Source organism: Anomaloglossus baeobatrachus, chromosome 5 (assembly GCF_048569485.1).
Source record: "Anomaloglossus baeobatrachus isolate aAnoBae1 chromosome 5, aAnoBae1.hap1, whole genome shotgun sequence".
NCBI lineage: Eukaryota > Metazoa > Chordata > Amphibia > Anura > Aromobatidae > Anomaloglossus > Anomaloglossus baeobatrachus.
The window spans coordinates 264,669,875-264,696,873 of record NC_134357.1 but is presented as its reverse complement, the minus strand read 5'-3'; the positions used below and the strand labels follow the sequence as shown (position 1 = coordinate 264,696,873).

The 26,999-nt window shown below is 45.6% G+C and overlaps 1 protein-coding gene across 2 annotated transcripts in view; it reads right to left on the bottom strand.

Moving 5' to 3' along the window:
• Window positions 1-9,192: 9,192 nt before the first annotated feature.
• Window positions 9,193-26,999, bottom strand: part of LOC142309951 (uncharacterized) — a 32,482-nt gene continuing 14,675 nt past the window's right edge. For both annotated transcript variants that reach the window (XM_075347423.1, XM_075347424.1), the window contains 3 exons: window positions 26,469-26,657; window positions 26,253-26,382; window positions 9,193-10,915 (listed from right to left, as the gene is read on the bottom strand). In XM_075347423.1, the coding sequence (XP_075203538.1) occupies window positions 9,510-10,915; window positions 26,253-26,382; window positions 26,469-26,657 (1,725 nt within the window). In that variant the 3' untranslated portion in view covers window positions 9,193-9,509. The remainder of the gene's footprint in view (window positions 10,916-26,252; window positions 26,383-26,468; window positions 26,658-26,999) is intronic.

Below are 26,999 nucleotides of genomic sequence, written 5' to 3'. Positions count from 1 at the left end.
GGATCTACAGAATATACATAGGTCAGAGTACAGTTACAGATAAAGCATGGTTTACAAACAGGCATACACAGTTCCAGCAGTTACCTTGTGCGTCTGGCCACAGGGGGGCGCTGTAGACCAGGTTTCCAGGATCTTTCCCACAGATGTTTCCTACACGTGACCCCCAGCGAAAGAACACTGGAAAATGGCCGAAGTAGGGTTATCAACCTGGGCAAATCCAGGTCCCCTCCTACCTTAGTGACCTCAGAGGGAGCACTGCTCCACCCCTGGCTGGAGTTATGGACAATATCCACAACATGGAATATGGGCCATAACTTTGCCTGGGAGCGTCGTAGGCGGACGACAACGCTCTCATTGTGACAGTTATGAATTTAGCTACAGAACGAGAGGACTCATGACTTGTCTACTAGTTCCCCATTGGCTGATATCACGCCTGGGGTACTTCCCAATGTCCTACTCCCATAAAAAAGGTGTGCCAGCATCGTCCGCATGCAGAGACACCATTTTTATGGTTGCCATATTTATCGGAAATATGGCTTGCGAGATATGAACCATATTTTACTGGAGTCGTTCTGTCTGGATACTTCCAAGCTTGCTAATTAGATAGCAGCCCCTACCACAGGGTCACGACAGGGAGTCATCCTGTGTCCATTGTTCCCACATCATCTAATCTCCATATCACAGGAGATGGCCATGGGATGTGTTGCTAGGATGTGACACCTTCCAAGATGTTGGACATTGAGAACAAGAAGGGAGGGGGCACGGCCATGGAGTGATGAGAGCGATTATGACTGGAAATCATAATTCCTCTTCATATCCCAGGATTTGCCTCACACCCACTGCTGCCACCAATATGTCACGAACCACCGGGGGGGTCACTCAGAAATCCCCCGCGCTGGCTACCAGTACGTCACAATCGGGGGGTAACAAGTGGGGGTCACCCCTCCTTTATACCTCCCGACCGACAGACAGAGCACGTGACGCGCTCTCTAGCGCCCCTCTTATAGTCAGGCCAATTATGGAATTGCCCGACAATAAGCAAGGAGGCCGCTATACTACTTATGCCGATTATTGAAGGGTCCCCGGTGAGAGTAGGGTATATATTCCCCCGACCTCCGCGGGCGGAATATATAAAACCTCCCCGAATCTCACTGGCCTCCCCACAATAATCCTTGGCACAACTCGCTGCCACCAACCGCTTCACGGTAACTATTAGCCGAACACACAGACGTGGGATTCAAGATCGAGATAACAGAACAGCCCAAGATTAATTATATAATTTAATCAGTCTAAAGCACACTAGAAACTACAATATATACAATAGGGGATCTACAGAATATACATAGGTCAGAGTACAGTTACAGATAAAGCATGGTTTACAAACAGGCATACACAGTTCCAGCAGTTACCTTGTGCGTCTGGCCACAGGGGGGCGCTGTAGACCAGGTTTCCAGGATCTTTCCCACAGATGTTTCCTACACGTGACCCCCAGCGAAAGAACACTGGAAAATGGCCGAAGTAGGGTTATCAACCTGGGCAAATCCAGGTCCCCTCCTACCTTAGTGACCTCAGAGGGAGCACTGCTCCACCCCTGGCTGGAGTTATGGACAATATCCACAACATGGAATATGGGCCATAACTTTGCCTGGGAGCGTCGTAGGCGGACGCCAACGCTCTCATTGTGACAGTTATGAATTTAGCTACAGAACGAGAGGACTCATGACTTGTCTACTAGTTCCCCATTGGCTGATATCACGCCTGGGGTACTTCCCGATGTCCTACTCCCATAAAAAAGGTGTGCCAGCATCGTCCGCATGCAGAGACACCATTTTTATGGTTGCCATATTTATCGGAAATATGGCTTGCGAGATATGAACCATATTTTACTGGAGTCGTTCTGTCTGGATACTTCCAAGCTTGCTAATTAGATAGCAGCCCCTACCACAGGGTCACGGCAGGGAGTCATCCTGTGTCCATTGTTCCCACATCATCTAATCTCCATATCACAGGAGATGGCCATGGGATGTGTTGCTAGGATGTGACACCTTCCAAGATGTTGGACATTGAGAACAAGAAGGGAGGGGGCACGGCCATGGAGTGATGAGAGCGATTATGACTGGAAATCATAATTCCTCTTCATATCCCAGGATTTGCCTCACAAGTATCCTTTAAGTTTTTTAGCGGCACGTACACTTTATTATTGAACCACGACTAGGGCTTATTTTTGGGGTAGGGCTTATATTTAAGCCTTACACTGAAAATGCTGAAAATTCTTGTTAAGCCCTCCCCCAAAATAAGCCCTATTTTTTGGAAAAACACTGTATAGGAGAAGAAGGATGACTATGGAGAGAATTCTATGGGACTGGATGAGTTCATAGGGAGCAATCTATGACAGAGGAAGGACGAGTGGGGAGAATTCTGTGGGAATGGATGAGTTCATAGGGAGCAAGCTATTAGAGAGGAAGGACAACTATGGGGAGCATTCTGTGGGAATGGATGAGTTCATAGGGAGCAAGCTATGAGAGAGGAGGAACGAGTTGGGAGCATTCTATGGGAATGGATGAGTTCATAGGGAGCAAGCTATTAGAGAGGAAGGACAACTATGGGGAGCATTCTGTGGGAATGGATGAGTTCATAGGGAGCAAGCTATGAGAGAGGAAGGACGAGTGGGGAGCATTCTATGGGAATGGATGAGTTCATAGGGAGCAAGCTATGAGAGAGGAAGGACAACTATGGGGAGCATTCTGTGGGACTGGATGAGCTCATAGGGAGCAATCTATAACAGAGTTAGGACGATTACGGGGAGCATTCTGTTTAAATGGATGAGTTCATAGGGAGCAAGCTATGATTCGTGTAATAACGGCACCGAGTATAAGCTGGAGCCTGGCAATGGCGGCGTCACTAGATGATGCGCGATCACATCAATAAGAGACTCAGTCTGACCTAAGAATGAGATCGCTTTACCTCGCCTCATTCCTGCTTGGAGAAGTGCGTAGAGTGATCACTGTGTTTTTCTACCATGTATACGCTGGGACTTATGATGACAGAAGTTTTTTAAGACCGGTTTCACACATCCGACTTTTCACCGGTTTGCCGGATTCAGCGCACGCCAGTACAGTGTATACAGTACAATGGTAGCGCCACAACTTTCGGGTCACATGCTCCAGTCCCATGACAGCATGTGACCGGCACTTATCGTACTGTATACACTGTACTGGCGTGCGCCGAATCCGTCGAAAAGCTGGATGTGTGAAACTAGCCTAACCGATGCCATCACTTCTTGTTCTGCTCCTGTCTGAAGAAAGATAATCTTTTTTCTTCCTGTCCTGTTCCTGGCCAGGACTTTTTTTTTCTTTTTTCTGTCCTTCCCTCCCCCTTTTTTACACCACATCCTTGTGCTCATCTTACAGCCATTGAGCACTGATCAGTGACGCACATCACTAAACGGCATGCGTTTTTTGTGTGGGGAAAAAAAAATAAAAAATTCAAAATAGATTAGTTGATAGGCCTAGATTAGTGACAGTAAAAATATACTGTAGTATTTGGCTTCTACTACAGTATTTTTTACTGAATACAGTCAGGGTTGGCAACAGATAGTAAAAACAATTACTGAGCGACTGCAACTATCATCCGTTTAGTTTTTATTTTACTAAATTTTTATATTTTTCCTTTCTAGATTTTCTTCTAATCTTTGTTTTTTTTTCTTGATTCTATTCTACTAAAAAAAAAGTTTACACCAAACACATCTGAATAAAATTTGATTATTTAAACATACACACACACACACAAACTAAAATTTCCCGCTCGTACCAAAGACTGTATTCTTTCGAGGAGGAATACGCCGTCCTTGCCACAGACACAGAGAGAAGGTTCCACCTTCCTTTATTGATCCTCCTCCGGTGATACTAGACCCTCATGCAGACGACCCAGGACAACAAATGAGCCACCGCCCTCAGTTAGGGACCCACACATCCACTGTTAATTGACCATCTATTGACCTCGGCTCCCGAAAATGATGAGCCCCAGATTCCTAATTTTGTGGCCCAATCAGGAATCCAATTTAACTCAGCTGGCCTCACAGAAATTTACTTTTTCAAAGCCTTTTTCTCTGAGGATTTTGTAAATCTCGTGGTCCAGACAACTTTGTACGCGCAACAATTTTCGGCCCTAAAGCCCGCTTCATTTTGGGTCATTTGTGGGGGGGTGGTTTCCACTGTTTAGGCACATCAGGGACTCGACAAATGGGACATGGAGTCCGCTAATGATTCCACCCAATTTTGAGTTCAAAAAGTCAAGTGGCACTCATTTACTTCCTGCCGTGCGCCAAAACAGTGGTTTTCCACCAGATATAGGGTATCCGCGTTCTCAGGAGATATTGCACAACAAACTTTTTCACAATTTTTTTTCCACAAATAAAAAAAGCAAAAAATAGTGTCCTAAATTTACCATTAAGATAAAGTACAATGTGTCAATCACAGAATCACTAGGATCCATTTAAGCGCTCAAGAGGAGTTGTTTGTTTTTTTATCATAAAGTGAGACTGGTCAGAATTGAAAAAAAAATTGGCCTTTTCATGAACACGAAAATAGGCTGGGTGGTGAAGGGGTTAAACGAAAAAATGACGTGGAGTCTCCCTTATCAGTATCAATGGTTATGACCACAAGCAACTAACTATCTGTGACTATATGCGTAGTCGTAACCATTGATACCTGAGGTCCTGCAATGCCCTGAACATGAGGTAAGCAACATAGTGAATCAGAAGAACTATATTACATTTCAAATCAGAGTTATTTTCTAACATTATTATACCTACTACATATTGGGGATAGGATTTTAGAGATGGAAATAATCCTTTACAATCCCCCTCAATCAAAACGCTTTCATCATATGGTGTACACATTGAGAGACTGTTCCCCTTGGCTGGGGTCAGGCTGCAATATGTTCTCTCGTGTGAGAGAATTGGCCCGATTATGCTAATGACATGCGGCTCAAATTCTGATCAGATTCTGAGCTGAGAGTCAGAATAGTATAATCCAATTCTCTTGCATGCAAAAGTCACAGCACAGGTGTGGAGAAGACAGTGAACAATTTGGGTGGTAAAGGCGGAGGCCCATGGCAAGCAGTGTAATGCCAGAGTCACAGTTGCAGGTGACTCGTGCGTGACTCACACGAGTCTCGCATCATTCGGCACAGCCTGACTTTCTCCAAACAGAAGAGTTTCAGCTGCATAGAAATACATGCAGCTGACCCACTCATGACAGGAGTGTACGGCTGTGCTGGGTGATGCGATGAGAGTCACTCGCAAGTGTGACTCCTGCCTAAGGCTGTGTCCGCACTTTGCAGGTCAATTCTGCAGCGTGTAAGTCACTGCGTGTGCGTCTTAGAATGCAGCCAAAAAAGCTGCGTTCTGAAACGCATTCGGCAGAACGAAAAGTGCGGACATTCCTGGAGAGAATTCATGCGTTCTGGATGCTTTCTCTGCCATAGACAGAGTGGGAAATGCATCTAGAACGCACATTTTTCACAGTACGCACCCACTCGGCTCTGCAGCATCCCCATAGACTTGCAGCAGAGCCGAGTGGAACCGCACTGTCACGGCTGGCTGCGGGACAGTGCCGCGCGATCAGAATGAACTCGGATGACCATCACCCGACTTCATTGTGATCGTGCGGCTCTGTGCGTGTGCCGCGGCTTGATTTGCGGTCACACATGAAGGACTCACCTGTGATCGCAAATCCCCTGAGTGACTGCAGTGAGCCACGCGATCAGCTGTGCTTTCACTCAGGTTACTGGAGAGCGGTGGCCGCGAGTAACCTCAGTGACAGCACAGCTGATCGCGTGACTCACTTCAGTTGCTGCATGGAGCTCACAGGAGCGGCAGTGTTCTAGTGCCGCTCCTGTCAGCTTCCGACGTAGCAGAGCTGGAAGCGTCGTGGGACCTTGCATGGATTACGTCGGACCTGAAGGTGTTTTTGAGGGATTAATAAAGTGGTGAAAGAGGGTTTTTTTTGTCTTTCATTACAAATAAATGATTTTTTTGGACGTGTGTGTTTATTTACTTTAACTTACAGGTTCATCATGGAAGGTATCTCGGGGAGACGCCTGCCATGATTAACCTAGGACTTAGTGGCAGCTATAGGCTGCTGCCATCAACTCCTTATTACCCCGTTTGCCACCGCACCAGGGCAATTCGGGATGAGCCAGTAAAGTCCCGGGACTGTCGCATCTAATGGATGCAGCAATTCCAGGCGGCTGCTGGCTGATATTGTTAGGCTGGGGAGCTCCCCATCCTGAGAATACCAGCCTTCAGCCGTGTGGCTTTACACTGGCTGGTATCCAAATTGAAGGGGGGGGGGGGGGTAGGGGGACCGTGCGTCGTTTTTTCTTCATTTATTTATTTTTTTCTGCTTGATATAGACATGCCCACCGGCGGCTGTGATTGGTTGCAGTGAGCCAGCTGTCACTCAGCGTGGGGGCGTGTCAGACTGCAACCAATCATAGGCACCGGTGGGCGGGGGAAGCAGGGAATACGTGATGGATTAATGAGCGGCCGGCATTTTCAAAAGAGAAGAAGCCGCCACAGTGTGAACGCCATGCAGGGCCGTGCCGGTGATCGTGGATCGGTAAGTATGAGAGAGGGGGTGGGAGGGAGAGACCGACATCGGACAGAGAGAGAGAGTGATAGAGACCGACCGAGAGAGAAAGACGAAAGACCTGCCTTTGTTATGGTAAATAAACACATGTGGATTGCAATAATAATGCAATGCAAGTGCACTGCTTCACATTTTGGCAGCGATTTACTACAACTCATTGGTTTCAATAGGTGTAGAACGCAGCCAAAATGGCAAAAACTACTGACATGCTGCTTCTTTGAACGCATGGTTTTTGCCCAAATTTTGCAAATTAAACGCAGCATTTGGAAACGCAAAGTACGGACAAGAAATTCACATTTTCCCATAGACTTTGCTGGAAAATCAAAACGCATGCCTTTTGGCATGAAAACGCTGCAGTTAAAAACGAACCTGAAAAGCAGGTGGAAACGGAAAGTGCGGACACAACCTAAGAAAGTGAGCTGGGAGTATTTTTAGATAGAGGAGAGGAACACAGGTAGCAGTCTCATGGCGATGTGGCCACTAAAAGCAGCTGAGGATGTGGGGCGATGAGAAACATTTTATCTGGGACAGGAGACTTCGTTTCTGAGGAGAAATGGCCATGGAGAGCAATCTGTGAGGAAGGTGGGACCACAGTAAGAAGTATGTGAAAAGAGGAGTGTAATGTCTTGCTCTCACGAGCGTATAACACGGCTCACTGCTATCAGATGTTTTATGAGATAGCACTATGCCTAATGTTATACCATGGGGTAGTGCCGATCAGCTATTTTTTTCTCATGATGATTCGATAATCTGATGACACGCACCCATACAAGCGTATGTGGAAAATTAGACTGCACTGAGATGTCATCCGAGTGCAGTCCAATATATGCTGACAGACAAGGGAGCAGATGAAGTTTTCTGTCTTCTCCACACCAGTGCTGCGATTTTTACATGCAAGAGAATTGAATCATACTATTCTGACTCTCAGCTCAGACTCTGATCAGAATTTGAGCCGAGTGTCATTAGCATAATCAGGCCAATTCTCTCACACGAGAGAACATATCGCAGCCTGACCCCAGTCAAGGGGAACAGTCTCTCAATGTGAACATCGTATTATGAAAGCTTTTGATTGAGAGGGATCCGTAGTGTAAAGGATTATTTCCATCTCCAAGATCCTATCCCAATATGTAGTAGGTATAATAATATTAGCAAATACCTCTAATTAGAAATGTAATATAGTTCTTCTGATTCACTACGTTGCTTACGTCATGTTCAGGGCATTGCAGGAACTTAGGTAGCCATGATTACGACCACTCATATAGTCACAGATAGTTAGTTGCTCGTGGTCATAGCCATGGATACCAAAAGGTCCGGTAATGCCCTGAAAATGAGGTAAGCAACAAAGTGAATCAGAAGAACTAAACTACATTTCTAATTGTAGGTATTTGCAAATATTATTACACCTACTAAAATATTGGGCTAAAGTAAGCAAATCTCCTTATAACCATATATACCACATTTGCGGGTGGGTGTCAGATTGTGGTCACCCCACTACATACACAAACTCCATATATTGAAATATACAAACAGGAGAATAGGAGTTATGGGTTTTAACAACAAATGTGACATAAGAGATATGGAGGGACACCTATGTCTGAAGAAGTGAATGGCGTATAATATGGCACAAAAACCATTCTATTAGTAAATATCATAAAGATCATGAATTCATGATTATACATCAGACATGACGATAATGAGCAAAAAATGCATTTTTCTCAAAAAGTGAAATCCTACCTAGGAAAAATAGTTATATGTAAGGTCGTCAATATCCCAAAATAATTCCCCCATGTATGTTCTATTGTAAAGTGCCTGGTGCAAAGAGAGTCAGGTCAAAGGGAGCATATCTCAATAAAGTTTTCCATACATACCAATCTATAGTGCCTAGTGCGTAGGAATAGTAACAGATATCAGTGTCCCGGAGAAGGGAGGTTCTCCCAACACCTACCGACGCGCGTTTCACCAGGGAAAATAGAAAATCTCACGTGTGGCTTCTTTAGAAAAGGAGAATTGTGATATTTACCAATAGAATGTTTTTGTGCCATATTATACGCCATTAACTTCTTCAGGCATAGGTGTCCCTCCATATGTTTGTCACATTTGTTGTTTTAATGTCAAATCACAGAGCATACTGCAATTTTTTTATACCACGCACCGATTACATGACATTACATGACAGAAAAACACACTATTCTGCACTGCCTCATTGAATAACGGTCCAAGTACAATACCTCTTTATCGGTTTGCACCCGTTCGATTTATGGTTGTGTGAGCAAGCACTCAGGCTGATGGAAGGTGTGCATAGTCAGATATGGTGGCAATCATCATGTTAAATGTGATAGAAAGATCCATTACATGTGATTTGAAAAACTCCATTCACATATATTGTATTGTACTTTATTTTAGTGCTTATTCTGTACAGAAAATCTGTGTTTGAGCTGCCAGCATTTTGTTTTTTTATGCAGTCTACCATTCACTCTGCAAATGTGCTGCAAGAATTGAAAACCATGAGTAATAAAAACAAATCTTTATTGGACAACAGCTGATAGTGGCTCAATATATTAAACTCTTTTCTTTTATCATTCCATCTTGCTAAATTTATACAAATTAAATTTATACCATTTGTGATTAGAATTAGGACACTTACATTGTGAACAGAAATTTATAGGCCTTTTGTGTCAAACATTTTGAGGTTTTTGGAATTTCACTAAAATAATTCCGCCATTATGATGCTTTTGTATGATGGTTATAATTTGGTTTTCTTTTGTAGGCAAAACATCTTTCACACTCTGCTGAACAATATGGCTTTTTTTCTCAGTGAAGTCTAATACTTTGAGGTTGCCCTACTTAAAGCAATTGTCACTCTTTGCAGGTATATGGCCTCTCCAGTGTATGAACTCTATAATGGTTCTTCAGACTACGACTTGTTGCAAAGCACTTATCACACTGTGAGCAGCTATAAGCTTTCTCCCCAGTGTGAACTCTATGATGTCTTGTAAGGTTGCCCTTTGTAGCAAAGCACTTCTCACACTCTGAGCAGCTATAAGGTTTCTCTCCTGTGTGAACTCTATGATGGCTTGCGAGTTCGCGCTTTGTAATAAAGCACTTGTCACAAACTGAGCAGCTATAAGGCCTCTCTCCTGTGTGAACACTATAATGGCTTTTCAGATTGCCATATGTAACAAAACACTTGTCACACTCTGAGCAGCTATATGGCTTCTCCCCCATGTGAACTTTATGATGCTTTGTCAGTTCAGTCTTTGTACAAAAAGTCTTGCTACACTCTGAGCAAGAATAAGGCCAATCTCCTGTGTACACATTTTGAGGATTCTCAAGCTTTCTCTCTGTGAAAAAAGTCTGGTTACACTCTAAGCAAGAATGAGAGTTATCCATTGTGAGGGGGTTTTGATGATGCTCAAGTTCAACTTGGCTTCCAACCAACTTCCCGTAGGTTAAAGAGTACCGTTTCATCTGTATTCTTTTGTGCGCAGAAAGCTCAGATTTGGTCCTAAAAGCTTTCCCACATTTATGACAGAATGTCATTTTTTCCCCAGTGTGAATTGTCTGATGTTCAACAAGATTTGCGTGGTTCTTAAAAGTCTTTTCACATTCAGAACACTGAGGCAATTTCTTAATCATGTGGATTCTTTCATGTGCAGCAAGGCCTGACTTACTAATGTATGTTTTCTCACATTCCTGGCAAGAATATGGCCTTTCACCTGTGTGGATTTTAAGATGTCTGCCAAGGTGATGCTTAAGAGCAAAAGACTTTCCACATTCAATGCACAGGTAAGGCCTCTCTCCGGTGTGAACTTTGTGGTGATCAAGGAGATGTGATTTATCCATGAAAGATTTTCCACATTCACTGCATGAGAATAAACAGTCTTTACTGTGAATTTTCTGATGGCTACGAAGAGCGAAGTTCGAAGCAAAACATTTGGTACACCAAGAACATTTAAAGGGTTTCTCTTTAATATGAGAGTCCTTGTGTTTTTTAAGGTTCCATTCATGACCGAAACTTTTACCACACTCAGAACAAGTGAATGGCTTTTCTCCTGTATGAACCATCTGATGTCGAGTTAAATCTGCATTACAAATGAAGGCTTTCGGGCATTCAGGGCATGTGTATGGTTTTCTCCCAGTGTGGATAATTTGGTGTCTTAAAAGTTTGGAATTTTGTTTAAAAGTCTTTCTGCATATTAGGCATAAAAACTCCTTCACTTTGGTTCTTCGAGGTTTTTCAGCTGTAGTATATTTAAGACAATCTGGGGAAGAAAGAAGAATTTCACTTTAGGTGTACCACAAACACGAAGATAGATTATTTACTCAATCATTGAGTTACAAAACCCACCAGTGCCTTCAAGAATAGGGGATGCAATGAGTAAAAAGTGTTCAAAATGCCTTAGCTATGTGAATGTGGACATGATTGTTTTTGGTCACATGTTAAGCCCGCTTTACACGCTGCAATGTATCTTACGATGTGTCGGCGGGGTCACGTCGTAAGTGACGCACATCCAGCATCGTAAGGTACATTGCAGTGTGTAACAGCTACGTGCGATTGAACGTTAAAACGGTCATCGCATGCACGTCGTTCAATTCCTAAAAATTGAACGTCAGATTGTTCATCGTACCTGGGGTAGCACACATCGCAGTGTGTGACACCCCGGGAACGATGAACAGATCTTACCTGCGTCCTGCGGCTCCCGGCAGGTAATGCGGAAGGAAGGAGGGGGGCGGGATGTTTACATCCCGCACAGCTCCGCCCCTCTGCTTCTATTGGCCGGCTGCCGCGTGACGTCGCTGTGACGCCGAACGTCCCTCCCACTCCAGGAAGTGGATGTTCGCCGCCCACATCGAGGTTGTATGGACGGGTAAGTACGTGTGATGGGGTGTTACGCGTATGTGCGTCACATTCAACAAATTGAACGTGCCGCACATACGATGGGGGCGGTTACGATCGCATACGATATCGTATGCTGGATCGTAAGGTGTAAAGCAGGGTTTAAACCTGGTTGTCTGTTGGATTAGACTTGATTTTGAAGGCTCATTTAGCATGCTTACAAGTTGTCTCCACATGTGTTGACAAGATGGGGGGGTGGGAGATAATCTGAAGGTGAACGGTGATTGGTTGTCATGAGCAGACTTCATTTTTTTGGGGGGAGGGGCAAGGGCATGGGGGAGGGGAGAGTGGTGACCATATCATTGCAAAATTGCAGACACCCTGTACACCAGTGTACTTGGCTGAGCCAAACAATTCTCCTTTGTCTAAGAGAGGCTGCCTGTGGGGTCTCTTGTCTTTGGACCGCAAAAAAGTACCATAATTACCATTGAAATTCCAAGAGTCAGATGATTATCTGTAGGGGGATAGTAGATACACCCCCATATATGTTAGGGCTCATGCGCACGTACCTGCTGAATATTCTGCAGCGATTTGACAGCACATGTGCTGCATAATGGATGCAGTTTTTTTGGAGAAAAAAAGCAGATTCCATGCGCTATGGCTGCTGCCCCCACCATAGAGTGGGAGCTGCATCCAAAGCGCACGGAATAATTGACATGCTGCTTTTCTGAACGCACCGATTTGGGTCAAAATTTTAGCACCCAAATCACTGCGTTCAAAAAACCAAAGTGTGCACGTATCATGCAGAATCTACATAGATTGTGCAGGGGATGCAGGACGCATGCATTTACGCTGCAGTGCTATACGCAGCGTAAATGCATGTAAGTACACAACGTGCGCATGAGCCCTTAGTTCCGATCCAGCCAAAAGCAGTGGCTTCATATGACTGTTATATAATTTATCTTTGAGCTTTAACCCCTTCACCCCAGACGATTTTCTGTTTTTTTCTTCCCCCTTCTTCAAAGAGCCATAACGTTTTCTATTTTTCCATCAATATAGCCATATGAGGGATTGTTTTTTGGCGGGACGATTGTACATTTGAATGACACCATTCATTCTGATCCATATTGTACTGGAAAACCAGAAAATAAATGTGCAGTGAAATTGCAAACAAAGTGCAATTCCACGATTGTTTTTCGGGTTTATTTACAGTGTTCAATATATGGTAAACCTGACCTGGGAATATGATACCCCAGGTCAGTATGAGATAATAGATACCAAAGATTAGTGATGAGCGAGTACTAAAAAGCTCGGGTGCTCGAAGCTCGGGCCGAGCATCCCAAGATACTCGTGTACTCGGGCCGAGCAACGAGCCCAATGTTATCCTATGGGAGACCCGAGTATTTTTGTGAAATGACCCCCCGGCAGCATGGAGAAACCCTAAAAATGTCACAAAAGTCTCAGAAGAGTGCTCAAATGACATGGCAACAGCATGGGGAAGACCCCTTGAAGCATTTATCACTCAAAAGTCACAGCTGTGAACAATTTTGTCCGCGTTTTACGCCATTTTTACGGACTCACCAGAAAACCTTCAAAAATGACCCCAAAATGATTTTTCATGGCGGAAATGTTAAGGGCACATACCCAATAGTGAGATAGAGCTAATGTATGTTACTTTTTGAGATTAATACATGAAAGATTTTACGTGAAAACATTGTGTGGCACTCCGATGTCCCTGAGAAGAGACGTACATGAAGGCCTCTTGAGTCTAATGTGCCCATTTTGAGGAAGTGAGTCTTTGTAGTATTTTCCTTTGCCAGGGCAGTCCAAAATTGTGAGGTTCACCAATGCCCCTGCATAGAGACGTGCATGAGGGCCTATAAACCTGAAGTGCCCATTGTAAGGAAGTGGGTCTATTGTAGTATAGCCCTTTGGCAGGGCAGGCAAAAATTGGGAGGCTCCACGTTGTCCCTGGATAGAGGCGTGCATGAGGGCCTGGAAACCTGAAGTGCCCATTGTAAGGAAGTGGGTCTATTGTAGTATAGCCCTTTGGCAGGGCAGCCAAAAATTGGGAGGCTCCACGTTGTCCCTGGATAGAGACGTGCATGAGGGCCTGTAAACCTGAAGTGCCCATTGTAAGGAAGTGGGTCTATTGTAGTATAGCCCTTTGGCAGGGCAGCCAAAAATTGGGAGGCTCCACGTTGTCCCTGGATAGAGACGTGCATGAGGGCCTGTAAACCTGAAGTGCCCATTGGAAGGAAGTGGGTCTATTGTAGTATAGCCCTTTGGCAGGGCAGCCAAAAATTGGGAGGCTCCACGTTGTCCCTGGATAGAGACGTGCATGAGGGCCTGTAAACCTGAAGTGCCCATTGTAAGGAAGTGGGTCTATTGTAGTATAGCCCTTAGGCAGGGCAGCCAAAAATTGGGAGGCTCCACGTTGTCCCTGGATAGAGACGTGCATGAGGGCCTGTAAACCTGAAGTGCCCATTGGAAGGAAGTGGGTCTATTGTAGTATAGCCCTTTGGCAGGGCAGCCAAAAATTGGGAGGCTCCACGTTGTCCCTGGATAGAGACGTGCATGAGGGCCTGTAAACCTGAAGTGCCCATTGGAAGGAAGTGGGTCTATTGTAGTATAGCCCTTTGGCAGGGCAGCCAAAAATTGGGAGGCTCCACGTTGTCCCTGGATAGAGACGTGCATGAGGGCCTGTAAACCTGAAGTGCCCATTGGAAGGAAGTGGGTCTATTGTAGTATAGCCCTTTGGCAGGGCAGCCAAAAATTGGGAGGCTCCACGTTGTCCCTGGATAGAGACGTGCATGAGGGCCTGTAAACCTGAAGTGCCCATTGGAAGGAAGTGGGTCTATTGTAGTATAGCCCTTTGGCAGGGCAGCCAAAAATTGGGAGGCTCCACGTTGTCCCTGGATAGAGACCTGTTAGGTTCTTAGTGCCTCCGTGCTTGCATTTAAAAACCGCACGTGTGTGCCTGTTGGTGGCAGCTTTCCGCTGCACTTGTGTGCATTTTGCAAAAACCTGGATATAACGCACAAGTCTAGTGAATACACATCAGCACAGCATTGCAAAATGCGCAAGGGCGTTGTCAACGAACAAGAAGTGGACGTGATGGTGGTGCAGGCAGAGACCGAGGTCGTGTGCAAGCTCTAATTTCGCCACAACAAAGGGCCACATCTACTCGCTCGCACGTCCTGTCCCAAATTCTTGGGGACCGCAGCAGTACACCGCTCTTGAACCAAGACCAGTGTCAACAGGTTGTTAGTTGGATAGCGGATAATGCTTCCAGTCAGATTGGCACCACCACAAACACTCTGTCTTCCACACGGTCAAGTGTCAGTAGCCGTGATACTGCACCGCACATTTTGGAACCTGATCCTCCTTCCTACCACCAGGCCGAGTACACGTCCACGGACATTACTGATCCCACACTTGGACACTCGGAAGAGCTGTTCGTTCACGTTTCCATTCACACATTCTGGCCTCTCGCCAGCTCCTGTTGAAGTGGGTCATGAGGAGATCGTATGTACAGATGCCCAAATATTTCAGCAGCCATTTTCTCACGAAGTTGGCAACGTGTCTCAACAAGGGGTGGACGATGATGAGACACAATTGTCAGGAAGTCAGGAGGAGCAGGGTGCGGAAGACGAAGACGACGTGGTGGCTGATCCAGTAATATTATTAATTTTATATTATTAATATTGTGGAAGCTGGGACCCAGTCTGAGCGAGGGACGTAACACGTCCTTCCCACACCAAGGTTTGCAGGCCCTACCTCAGTCAGTGTTTCACCCACACTCTACAGCTCCGGAATGTCATGCTCCTCAGCCTCCTCCTCCTCCTGCGCATCCTCATCCACTTTACCCTCCACACCAGTCCCAAGCTGGAATTGTCGCGGGCGGAGGAGGGGACGCTGCGCTCTCCCACTGCTCGGGTCCGGCTGCCGCTGCTCTATGGCTGCTGCTGCTCGAGCGATGGCCGGATCCCGGAGGCTCGAGCGGCGCTCCTCGCCCGTGAGTGAAAAGGGGTGGTTTGGGTTTTGGGGATATTGTACGTGACGCCACCCACGGTTGTGGTGATTGTGTGGACACCACCGCTGCTCTGGACGGGTATCCCGGGAGCAGCTTTGTTGTTATTTCTCCCCTCCGTGGGTAGGGGGGTTGGTTGTCCCGGGGCCCGGTGATGGGGTAGAGATGGATGACAGGCGGGTAGCGGGGCCTGATGAGGTGCAGGGTCGCAGGGGCAGCGCTGTGCCGCACGGCACGGAGGTACTCACTCAGCCCAATGATGATGACACAGTTCACGGTAAAACAAGTGGCTGGATGGACGGGTCCCTCGGACGGCTGCGGTTGTTCCTCCCTGCAGGTTAGTGATGACTGTCTCTCCCTGCACCTAAGTTCAGTGTTGGTAGTGATTGTTTCCCACCGGTAACCCGCTCCCCGACCTGGATATGGGCCGGAGGAGACCCTTTTGCCCACAGGCGCTGGCCCTGGGAGACGGTTGCCCTTGGCGGTGGCGGTGTCTCCCCTTCACGGTTGGACGGTTGCCTTCTATCGTGACTTGGCTGTTTGGAAACCCTGAGGTCCCCTTCACTAACGGATTTGGCAAATTCACGGCGACACCAAGCCTTGCCGGGATCCGAAAGGCCCCTGCCAATGGTGCTGTCTTCTCTTTGTATACCGGTCCGGTACGGCCGGGTCACCACCCGTCCACGGTCCTTACGGCAGACTCCAATCGGCCTCCACTGCAGACGGTCACCACATCCTGCCAACCTTGCTGTCCTGTCCGGGCCACACACCCGGACCAACTTCAGGCTCTTTGCTGTCACTTTTCTCCTCTCTACTACTTTCCTCCTTCCACTTCCTTAGCTTAACTCTCACTGCCTGTGTTTTCCCTCCTCCTTGGTGAGTGGAGACCAACCGCCTGGCTCCACCCCCTGGTGTGGACAACAGCCCCTGGGGAAGGCAACAAGGATTTTGTGTTTTGACTATGATATGCCTGCAGGGAGTGTGGGGTGTGTAAGTGTTGTGCTCTGTGGCCCCTGGCTTGTCCAGGGCGACACAGAAGCACTGCAGCACTGCCTCGGCGAAGCGGCAACAGGCTGTGCTGAAGCTAATCTGCATAGGTGACAAACCCCACAATGCAGAAGAGGTGTGTACAGCTCTGAAACAGCAGGCAGATCACTGGCTCACACCTCTGAACCTAAAGCCAGGAAAGGTTGTGTGTGACAATGGCCGGAACCTGGTGGCGGCTTTGAGGCGAGGCCAGCTGACACATGTTCCATGCGTGGCCCATGTGCTCAACCTCGTGGTTCAGCGGTTTCTAAAGTCATACCCAGAGCTGTCTGATCTGCTGGTAAAAGTTCGCCGCCTGTCTGTACATTTTCGAAAGTCACCTACTGCTTCAGCCGGCCTTGCCGGCTTTCAGCGCCTTTTGCATCTTCCGGCTCACAGACTGGTGTGTGATGTCCCCACGCGTTGGAATTCAACTCTGCACATGTTGGTCAGGATATGTGAGCAGAAGAGGGCAGTTGTTGAGTACCTGCATTACCTAAGCCGTAGGGAAATGGGTCAAACTCCACACATAACACCTGAGGAGTGGAGATGGATGTCCGACCTATGTACCATCCGCCAAAACTTTGAGGACTCCACCAAGATGGTGAGCGGCGATGACGACATTATTAGCGTCACCATACCGCTTCTCTGTCTTCTAAAATGGTCTCTGCTCAAAAAACAACCATGATGCATTTCAGGCGGAGCGCGATGAGTTTGAGCAAGAAACAGTAGTGGGTGTGGGTGATAACACACAGCCCAGCCTCGTCTCATCACAACGTGCAGTGGAGGACTATGACGAGGAGGAGGATGAAGACATGGAGCAACTCTCTGGCCAAATTGAGGATATGACATGCAGTCATATCCTCGGTTCAGCGTGGCTGGCCAGAGGACAGGGTAGATGAGGAGGAGGAGGAGGAGGAGGACAGCATGTTCAGTCATCATGTTGGTCAGGATACTGAAGTGATGGCTGTTAAGAGTCTGGCACACATGGCTGACTTTATGGTAAGCTGCCTGTCTCGTGACCCTCGCGTTAAGAACATCTTTGCCGACAATCATTACTGGTTGGTAACACTGTTACACCCACGCTACAAGGAGAACTTTATGTCTCTTATTCCCGAGGCGAAGAGGTCAGGCAAAATGCAGCAGTTCCAGAAGGCCATAGTCACGGAAGTAGGCAAAGCATTCCCCTCACAAAACGCTAGCGGCATAGGTCAGGAATCAGTGGACAACCAAGGCGTACAGCCGAGAGGGGCACAAGTCCAATACGCCAGAGGTAGGGGAACAGTCTTTAAGATGTGGGACAGTTTTCTCAGGCCCTCACATACCACAGCCCCTGAGGTGCGGGGTAGTGCCACAAAAAATCTTAAGTTTGCCCAGATGCTCAAGGAGTACCTTGCAGATCAAACAACTGTACTCCGACATTCCTCTGTGCCTTACAATTAATGGGTATCCAAGCTGGACACGTGGCATGAATTGGCTCTCTACGCCTTCGAAGTCCTGGCATGCCCTGCCGCTAGCGTTTTGTCAGAGCGTGTTTTTAGTGCCGCAGGTGGAATCATTACAGATAAACGCACCTGCCTGTCAACTGTAAATGTTGACAGGCTGACTCTGATCAAGATGAACAAGGGTTGGATTGGGCCAGACTTCACCACACCACCAGCAAATGAGAGCGGAATTTAAAGTTTGCCATGTACCTACACTCACCCATGGGTACACACTTCTGGACTTTGGCTAATCGCTGGACTGCTCCTCCTTCTCCTCATGCGCCATCATGATGACCGTTACAATAGTTAGGCCGTTGTTTCAGGTATACCCCCAGTGGTAAATTTTTTCGACCATTCTTTCAGAATGGACATTACAACGACAGGCGACCCGCTCCTTTGCAATGGGAACAATGTTTTGAGGCCCTTATGCACATCTCTATCCAGGGACAATGTGGAGCCTGACGCTGCCACCGACTGCAACACACACGTGCGGTTTTTAAATGCAAGCACGGACGCAATAAGAACCTAACAGGTTTTTAGGAGCGACAATTACTGAGAAGTCTGACACTATCAGCCACTGCTGACTGACGTGTATTATACACTAGACTTGTGCGTTATATAATAGTTTGTGCAAAACGTGCACCTGTACGCTGCCACCGACAGACACACACGTGCTGTTTTTAAATGCAAGCACGGACGCAATAAGAACCTAACTGGTTTTTAGGAGCGACAATTACTGAGAAGTCTGACACTATCTGGACTGTTTTAGACTGTGTACACCAGCCCCAGATATGATGAAGGCTGGTATACGGTCACCACTAGGAATGGCTATATACCCTGCCTGCCTGCCTGCCTGTATACTGCTACAATAGTCCTGACAAGGACTCTTCTGGTCACTAGCCTGTATTCCGACCTGGCTATACCCTGCCTGTATATAGCAACAATAGTCCTGAGAAGGACTCTGCTACTGTACTCCGACCTGGCTATACCCTGCCTGCCTGTATACAACTATAATAGTCCTGAGAAGGACTTCTGGTCACACTGTTTGCAGCCCTGCTCCGGAACTAACTATAAAGGGCCGCAAAGCTTTCCCTGAATCAGCGACACTCTCCCTGCACTGACTGTCTGGATAGCTGTGAGCAGAGCACAGCGCGCCCGCCAGTATAAAGGCTCGGTCACGCTGTGCAGGCCGGCCAATCACTGCAATTCCACAACTAACAGGGCTGTGGCATTGCAGTGGTCTGCCAGCCAATCCCTGCATGAGGGCTGGCTCTCAAAAGAGCGCCAACATGCAGGGATGAAGACCACGAGTACAGCACGAGTATCGCGAGATTACTCGGTCCCCGCCGAGCAGCCCGAGTACAGCGATACTCGTGCGAGTACCGAGTAGTTACAAGCATGCTCGCTCATCACTACCAAAGATGCATAGTTTTACTTTTAAGTGGTGAAAATAAAAAATTCAGAACTTTGTAACAAAAAACAAAAAAAAAAAAAATGCGCTTTTGTTGCCATTTTCCTAGACCTGTAGCGTTCTCATTTGTAAGGCTCTGGGCCTGTGTGATGGCTTATCTTTTGTGTCTCGATCTAACGCTTTTAATTATGCCATTTTTTGTATGTATGTGATGTTTTGATCGCCTGTTATTGCATTTTAATTCAATATTGCGGGGACAAAAAAAAAAAAAAAAAAAAGCTCTGCAATTCTAAGGTTTTGATTTTTTTTTTCACCATGCCGTCTACCAGATTAACTGATTTTATATTTTGGTAGATTGGGCATTTCTGAACGCGGCGATACCAAATATGTTTATTTTTTATTGGCACCCTGTGATCGCGTCAGGGGACCACCAATTGCCGCGGGGAGCAGCGCTATACCCAGTAGAGCGCGATAGATCATGCTGTCAGCTTAACAAAAGTGATCTAAGGGGGTTAATATTTGATCCAACCGCACCCATTAGCTGCATATATCTGCTGAATAGATCAGCAGACATGTGCGGGGAATAATTCGGGCTTGCCATGTCAGCCCTCATTAAAGAGATAAACACTGCCAAGAACGTACAGTTACGTCCTTGGTCGTGAAGGGGTTAAAGCGTAATCTCTTAATTTATTTCAGAAATCAATAGTACAAATGAAAATAAGCAACTTTGTAATATATTATCAGACAAATTTGTTTCTTTGTTGTTATCCTAAACATACAAGTGCATCTCAATAAATTAGATTAAAAAGTTAATTTCAGTAATTCAATACAAAAAGTGAAACATATTATACAGTCATTACACACAGAGGGATCTATTCCTATATATTATACTAGAAATAGGCCCGATGCTATCGCATAGGGAGTGTGGTGAAATGAACATCTGTCTATGCTTAGTGGTGCTGGGGGCATACATTTCTGGTGAGGGGGCAGGTGGGGGCATACAGATCTGGTGGGGTGGGGCTTTGGGCTTACAGATCTAGTGGGAGGTGGGGTTATGTCCCCTGCAGTAATGAGCACATTGTTTAGTAATGTGCTCCTGCTGGTTCCTGTCTGTCCCCTATTATACCGTGTCTCACCTGTCCTCCGTGCCTGCGGAGCCTCCAGCTGCAGCACACAGAGTTCTCCGTGATAGCGTCCAGTGTACGGAGCGGCCGCTGCAGGCTGATGTCATGGCTTTACTGCAGTTGAATGCTTTACGGCACCACAAAGCATTCAACTGCAGTAAAAGGCTGACAGCAGAAGCGGCGGCCCCAGAGAGGTGAGTATACAGCAGTGTGTGTCTCTGTGTTCAGTGTATACATGCTTGTGCGCTATGTGTGTGTACGTGCTCGGTGTAGCTATGTGCGTCTGCTATGTGTTTGCGTGCGGTGAGGACCCGGAAGCCGGAGCATCGTTCGAGCTGCGGCTGCGCAACGGACAGTGCCGCGGTGCAAGACTGAATAGGAGGACATCCACTACTGGCGATTTTGTATGTAGATAGAGTCATTGCACACAGAATGATCTATTCCTATATATTATAGGAGTAATTACATACAGAGTGATCTATTTCAAGTGTTTATTTCTGTTAATGTTGATGATTATGGCTTACAGCCAATGAAAACCCAAAAGTCATTATCTCAGAAAATTAGAATATTATATAAGACCAACTGAAAAAAATGAAAACTTAGAAATGTTAGCGCCTACTGAAAAGTCTGCACAGTAAATGCACTCAATACTTGGTTGGGATCTTTTTGCATGATTTACTCCATCAATGCGGCGTGGCATGGGGGGGGGGGGGGAGGCGATCAGCCTGTGGCACTGCTGAGGTGTTATGGAAGCCCAGGTTACTTTGATAGCAGCCTTCCGCTCGTCTGCATGGTTGGGTCTGGTGTCTCTCACCTTCCTCTCGACAATACCCAATAGTTTCTCTATGGAGTTTAGGTCAGGCGAGTTTGCTGGCCAATCAAGCACAGTGATACTGTGGTTATTAAACCAGGTATTGGTACTTTTGGCAGTGTGGACAGGTGCCACGTCCTGCTGGAAAATGAAATTTCCATCTCCAAAAAGTTTGTTGGCAGAGGGAAGCATGAAGTGCTCTAAAATTTCCTGGTAGACGGCTGCGCTGACTTTGGTATTGATGAAGCACAGTGGACCTACACCAGCAGATGACATGGCTCCCCAAACCATCACTGATTGTGGAAACTTCACACTAGACCTCAAGCATCTTGGATTGTGGCCTCTCCACTTTTCCTCCAGACTCTGGGACCGTGATTTCCAAATGAAATGCAAAATTTACTTTCATCAGAAAACAACACCTTGGACCATTGAGTAACAGTCCAGTTCTTTTTCTCCTTGGCCCAGGTAAGACACTTCTGGCGTTGTCTATTGGTCATGAGTGGCTTGACACAAGGAATGCGACAGTTGTAGCCCATGTCCTGGATATGTCTGTGTGTGGTGGCTCTTGATGCACTGACTCCAGCAGCAGTCCACTGCTTGTGAATCTCCCCCCAAAATTTTTAAATGGCCTTTTCTTAACAATCCTATCAAGGCTGCGGTTATCCCAGATCCTTGTGCACCTTTTTTTCTACCACACTTATTCCTTCCACTCAACTTTACATTAATATGCTTGGATACAGCACTCAGAACAGCCAGCGTCTTTAGAAATGACCTTTTGTGGAGTGTGTCAATGACTACCTTCTGGACATCATCATATCAGCAGTCTTCCCCCATGATTGTGTAGCCTGCTGACCCAGACTAAGGCTATGTGCCCACGTGTGCGCGCTCTGCACCGCAGCGTAAAAGTCACTGCATGTCCACTTCAGAGCGCAGCTGAAAAGCTCCGTTCTGAAACTTTGGTGACTGCAGAATTCGTGCGCTCTAGATGCTGCCTCTCCCTATAGACAGAATGGAGACAGCATGCAGAGCGCATGAAAGAAGTGACATGTTGCTTTTTAGAAGTATGCAAAATCGCTGCGTTCTAAAACGCCACGTGGGCATGGATTATGCACAATCTTCATAGATTGTGCTGGGGACGCAGGACGCATGCAATACGCAGCGTAACTGCATGCAAATACGCAACGTGGCCACATAGGAAGCCTTTGCAGGTGTTTTGTAGTAATTATCCTAATTTTTTGAGATAATGACTTGAGTTTTCATTGGCTGTAAGTCATAATCATCAACATGAACAGAAATAAATCACTTGAAATCGTTCACTGTTTGTAATGACTATATAAAATATATACATTTCCCTTTTTGTATTCAATTACTGAAATTAATTTTTTGATGATATTCTTATTTATTGAGATGCATTTCTAATATGTAATATACCAGCAGGCGAATATACAGTGGGTACAGAATGTATTCAGACCCCTTTAAATTTTTCACTGTTTCATTGCAGCCATTTGGTAAATTCAAAAAAGTTCATTTTTTTCCTCATTAATGTACACTCTGCACCCCATCTTCACAGAAAAAAAAAAAAAAATAATTTTTTAAACATGAAACCTGAAATATCACATGGTCATAAATATTCAGACCCTTTGCTCAGTACTGAGTAGAAGCACCCTTTTGAGCTAGTACAGCCATGCGTCTTCTTGGGAATGACGCAACAAGTTTTTGGGGATCCTCTGCCATTCTTCTTTGCAGATCCTCTCCAGTTCCGTCAGGTCGGATGGTGAACGTTGGTGGACAGCCATTTTCAGGTCTCCCTAGAGATGGTCAATTGGTTTTAGGTCAGGGCTTTGGCTGGGCCAGTCAATAATGGTCACAGAGTTGTTCTGAAGCCACTCCTTTGTTATGTTAGCTGTGTGCTTAGGGTCATTGTCTTGTTGGAAGATGAACCTTCACAAGGAAATGGAGAGCATGTGACTTAAATATGAGTGTCTGAGCAAAGGCTCTGAATACTTATGACTATGATATTTCACTTTTTCTTGTTTAGATGGGGTGCAGAGTGTACATTACTGAGAGAAAAAAAATAAAATAAATAAATAATATTATTATTATTATTATTATTATTAATAATAATAATAATAATAATAATAATAATAATAATAATAAGAGATGCAGTAGGGAGATGAAAGTAAACTAGCACTGCTGCCCTCCACCAGTCGGACCCTTATAGCAGAGTGGCCTGACTGAATCCTTTCCTCAGTATAAGACATCTGAAAGCCCACATAGAGTTTGCAAAACAAAACATGAAGGACTCCTAGACTATGAGAAATAAGATTCTCTGGTCTGATGAGACGAAGATTGAACTTTTTGATGATAATTCTAAGTGGTATGTGTGGAGAAAACCAGGCACTGCTCATCATTTGCCCAATACAATCCCAACAGTTAAACATGGTGGTGGCAGCATCATGCTAGGGGGGTGTTTTTCAGCTGCAGGGACAGGATGACTGGTTGCAATTGAAGGAAAGATGAATGCTGCCAAGTTCAGAGATATCCTGGAAGAAAACCTCTTCCAGAGTGAGAAAAAATAATGAACTTTTTTTGAATTTACCAAATGGCTGCAATGAAATAGAGTGAAAAACTTAAAGGGGTCTGAATACTTTACTACCCACTGTATAAGAGCAAATAGATGCTGCATTAATAATGTTACATAAAAAAAAAAAAAAAAAAAAATTGCAAAACTTTAGACCATCGTTTTCGCAAACGAAGCTATAACAACCACATACTACATCGTGCCAAAACCATTGCTGAATTAAAAAAAAAAAAAAAAAAACACAACAAAACACGAAGAACAATATATCTCTTACAAGATCAAGTAAAAAAAAAAATACTCAGCAAAAAAAGGAACTGTCTCCATCTGTTTTCTCTACCACTTATAGTAAGGGCTCATTCACATGACCGTTTTTCCTGGACAGTTACTGTTTTTTTTTTTTTGAACAGGACCATCTTTGCAATGTCTTGTGTAGGATCAGATGGCACACGGAAGAACTTCAGTGTGCATCCGATACTACACAAAAACAAAAAAAAAAAAAAACCACACATCGGATGCTGTATGTCCGCTCCGTTATTATGGAACATGTCCTATTCTGTTCCGTAATTTGCTGACTGTGACTCAATACAAGTCAATGGGTCCGCAAAATCCCTGGAAGCCACACGGGAGCACTTTCGTGTGACCTCCGTCGGGTGCCCCTGCAGTCTGGGTCCTGCTCCCTGCCAGCACTGCAGCTGCCTGCACTGCAGTGTGTCAGCATATGGCCGCACTGCAGTATCAGCAGCTTCTCACACAGCAGTGCGGGCAGCCGCGGGGATGACGAGTGCTGCTGTCAGGAGGTTAGATGAGATCATTACCTGCTGTGACGATCTCCTGTACTCCTGACATCAGCGCTTGTCACTGCCTTCTATGCCCGCCACATTCTCACATCACGTCTCGCGGGCGGCCTGAGACTGTCACTAGCGGTGACGTCACGGGCTCCCGCGATACTGCTGAGAACGTGGCGGACAACGGAAGTCAGTGACAGCGCTGACGTCAGGAGTGCAGGAGATCACTGGAGTGACCTGGGCTGACCTACTGATGTTCGCTCAGGTCACTGCACTGCTCTCCCAGCAAATGGGGAACATTCTGTTCTTCATTGACTGGGACAGTGACTTTGGTATGGATTGTCATGGGACCCCCTTATTGGGATTACGCCAGACCGGATTTGATTGTTCTTTTAAATAAATTGGTGAAAGAGGCAATGTTTTGGGGAGTGTTTTTTTAAATTAAACTTTTTTGTTGTCTTTTTTTTTTTCTTTTCTTTTTTTTTTTTTTATTACTGACTGGGTTTGTGATGTCGGGTATCTGATAGACGTGTGACATCACTAACCCAAGGGCTTGATGCCAGGTGACATTACATATCTAGCATCAACCCCATATTAACCAGTTTGCCACCGTACTAGGGCAATGGGATGAGTTTGGGCGAAGCGCCAGGATCGGCACATCCAATGGATGCGCCACCTCTGTGACGGCTGTGGCCTGCTATTTTTAGGCTGGGGAGTGTCCAATAACGGTGGACCTCCCAAGTCTGAGAATACCAGACCACAGCTGTCCGCTTTACCTTGGCTGGTGATCCAATTTGGGGGTGTGGGGGAAAACGCACATTTTTTGTTTTAAATTATTTATTTAATGTAAAATAACAGCGTGTAGTGCCCTCTGTTTTGGATTACCAGCCAAGGTGAAGCTGTCAGCTGTGGTCTGCAATCTGCAGCGGCCTGCTATACTCTAGCTGGCTACAAAAGATAGGGGGGACCCCACGTCGATTTATTTTTTGGCTAAATACAAGGCTTTAGTGCCACATGAAATTCACTAAAGGGTGCCAGTATAGAATATGCAAGGGGGTGGGACATTATATAGGTCTATCATCTATCCCTCTATCTCTCCATTCATTCATCCATCTATCCCGCTATCTCAATATCTATCTATCTATCCATCTTTATATCTACCCATCTATTTATCTTTCTAGCTGCTTCCGTTTTTTGTGGTGCGCAAAAAAACAGAAGGCAAACAGATGACACATGGACCGTATACAGAACGGAAGTCACACGGATGCCACACGGATGCATCCGTGAACAAAAAGGACCTTTTTTTGCGGACCGCAAAAATGGAACGGTCATGTGAATGTAGCCGAATCAACGTGGCGAAATCTAACATCAAGAAATATTTACCCATATGACATACCAAATGTATTTCACTCGTCATACTCTAGTGAATGAGACCGATGTTTTTACACGCTAGTGTGAGTGAACCCTGAATAAAGCATGGATCATTTGTATCATAAGAAATACTTGCTTTTTTCTAGTGATGTGACAGGTGGAAGGTTCTTCATAATGACGTCTTTGTACAGATCCTTGTGTTCTTCTATATACTCCCACTCCTCCATGGAGAAATGGACAGTGACATCCTGACACCTTATAGGAACCTGACACATACAATGATACAGTCATCACCAGACACATCATCCCTTGTGTTACGGTATAATGTGCCAGTATTCCCAGCAGCGCTCACCTCTCCAGTCAGCAGCTCAATCATCTTGATGGTGAGGTCCAGGATCTTCTGACCATTGTTTTTGTCAGTTATTAAGGAGTTGAGTTGAGGCTCAGGAATGGACCTTACTTTTTTTCCCCCTTTTTCTGACACTTTGTAATGGATGCTTGATCTCAAAGTTTTACCTTCATTCTCCAATATTATATATTGCTGTACATTGTAAAAGAGGGGGAAAAAAAAAAAAGTGTTAATTTTCTATATAGTATTCTAACATTTGTCAATTTCATAAGGAATGGAAATACTAATCCAAAAACTTTGCTTTGTCTGCACTAAGATTTCACCCCTCCCAACATGGCAATTTTCCAGTTTTGTGTTTTTGTTTTTTCCCCTTCTTCTAAGAACCATAATTTTTTATTTTTCCATCTATATAGATGTAGCAGGTCTTATGGTTTTTCTTTTTTTGCCGGACCAATTGCCATTTTGATTGACACCATTCTATGCACTGTAAGGGCTCATGCGCACGTACCTGCTGAAACTTCTGCAGCGATTTGA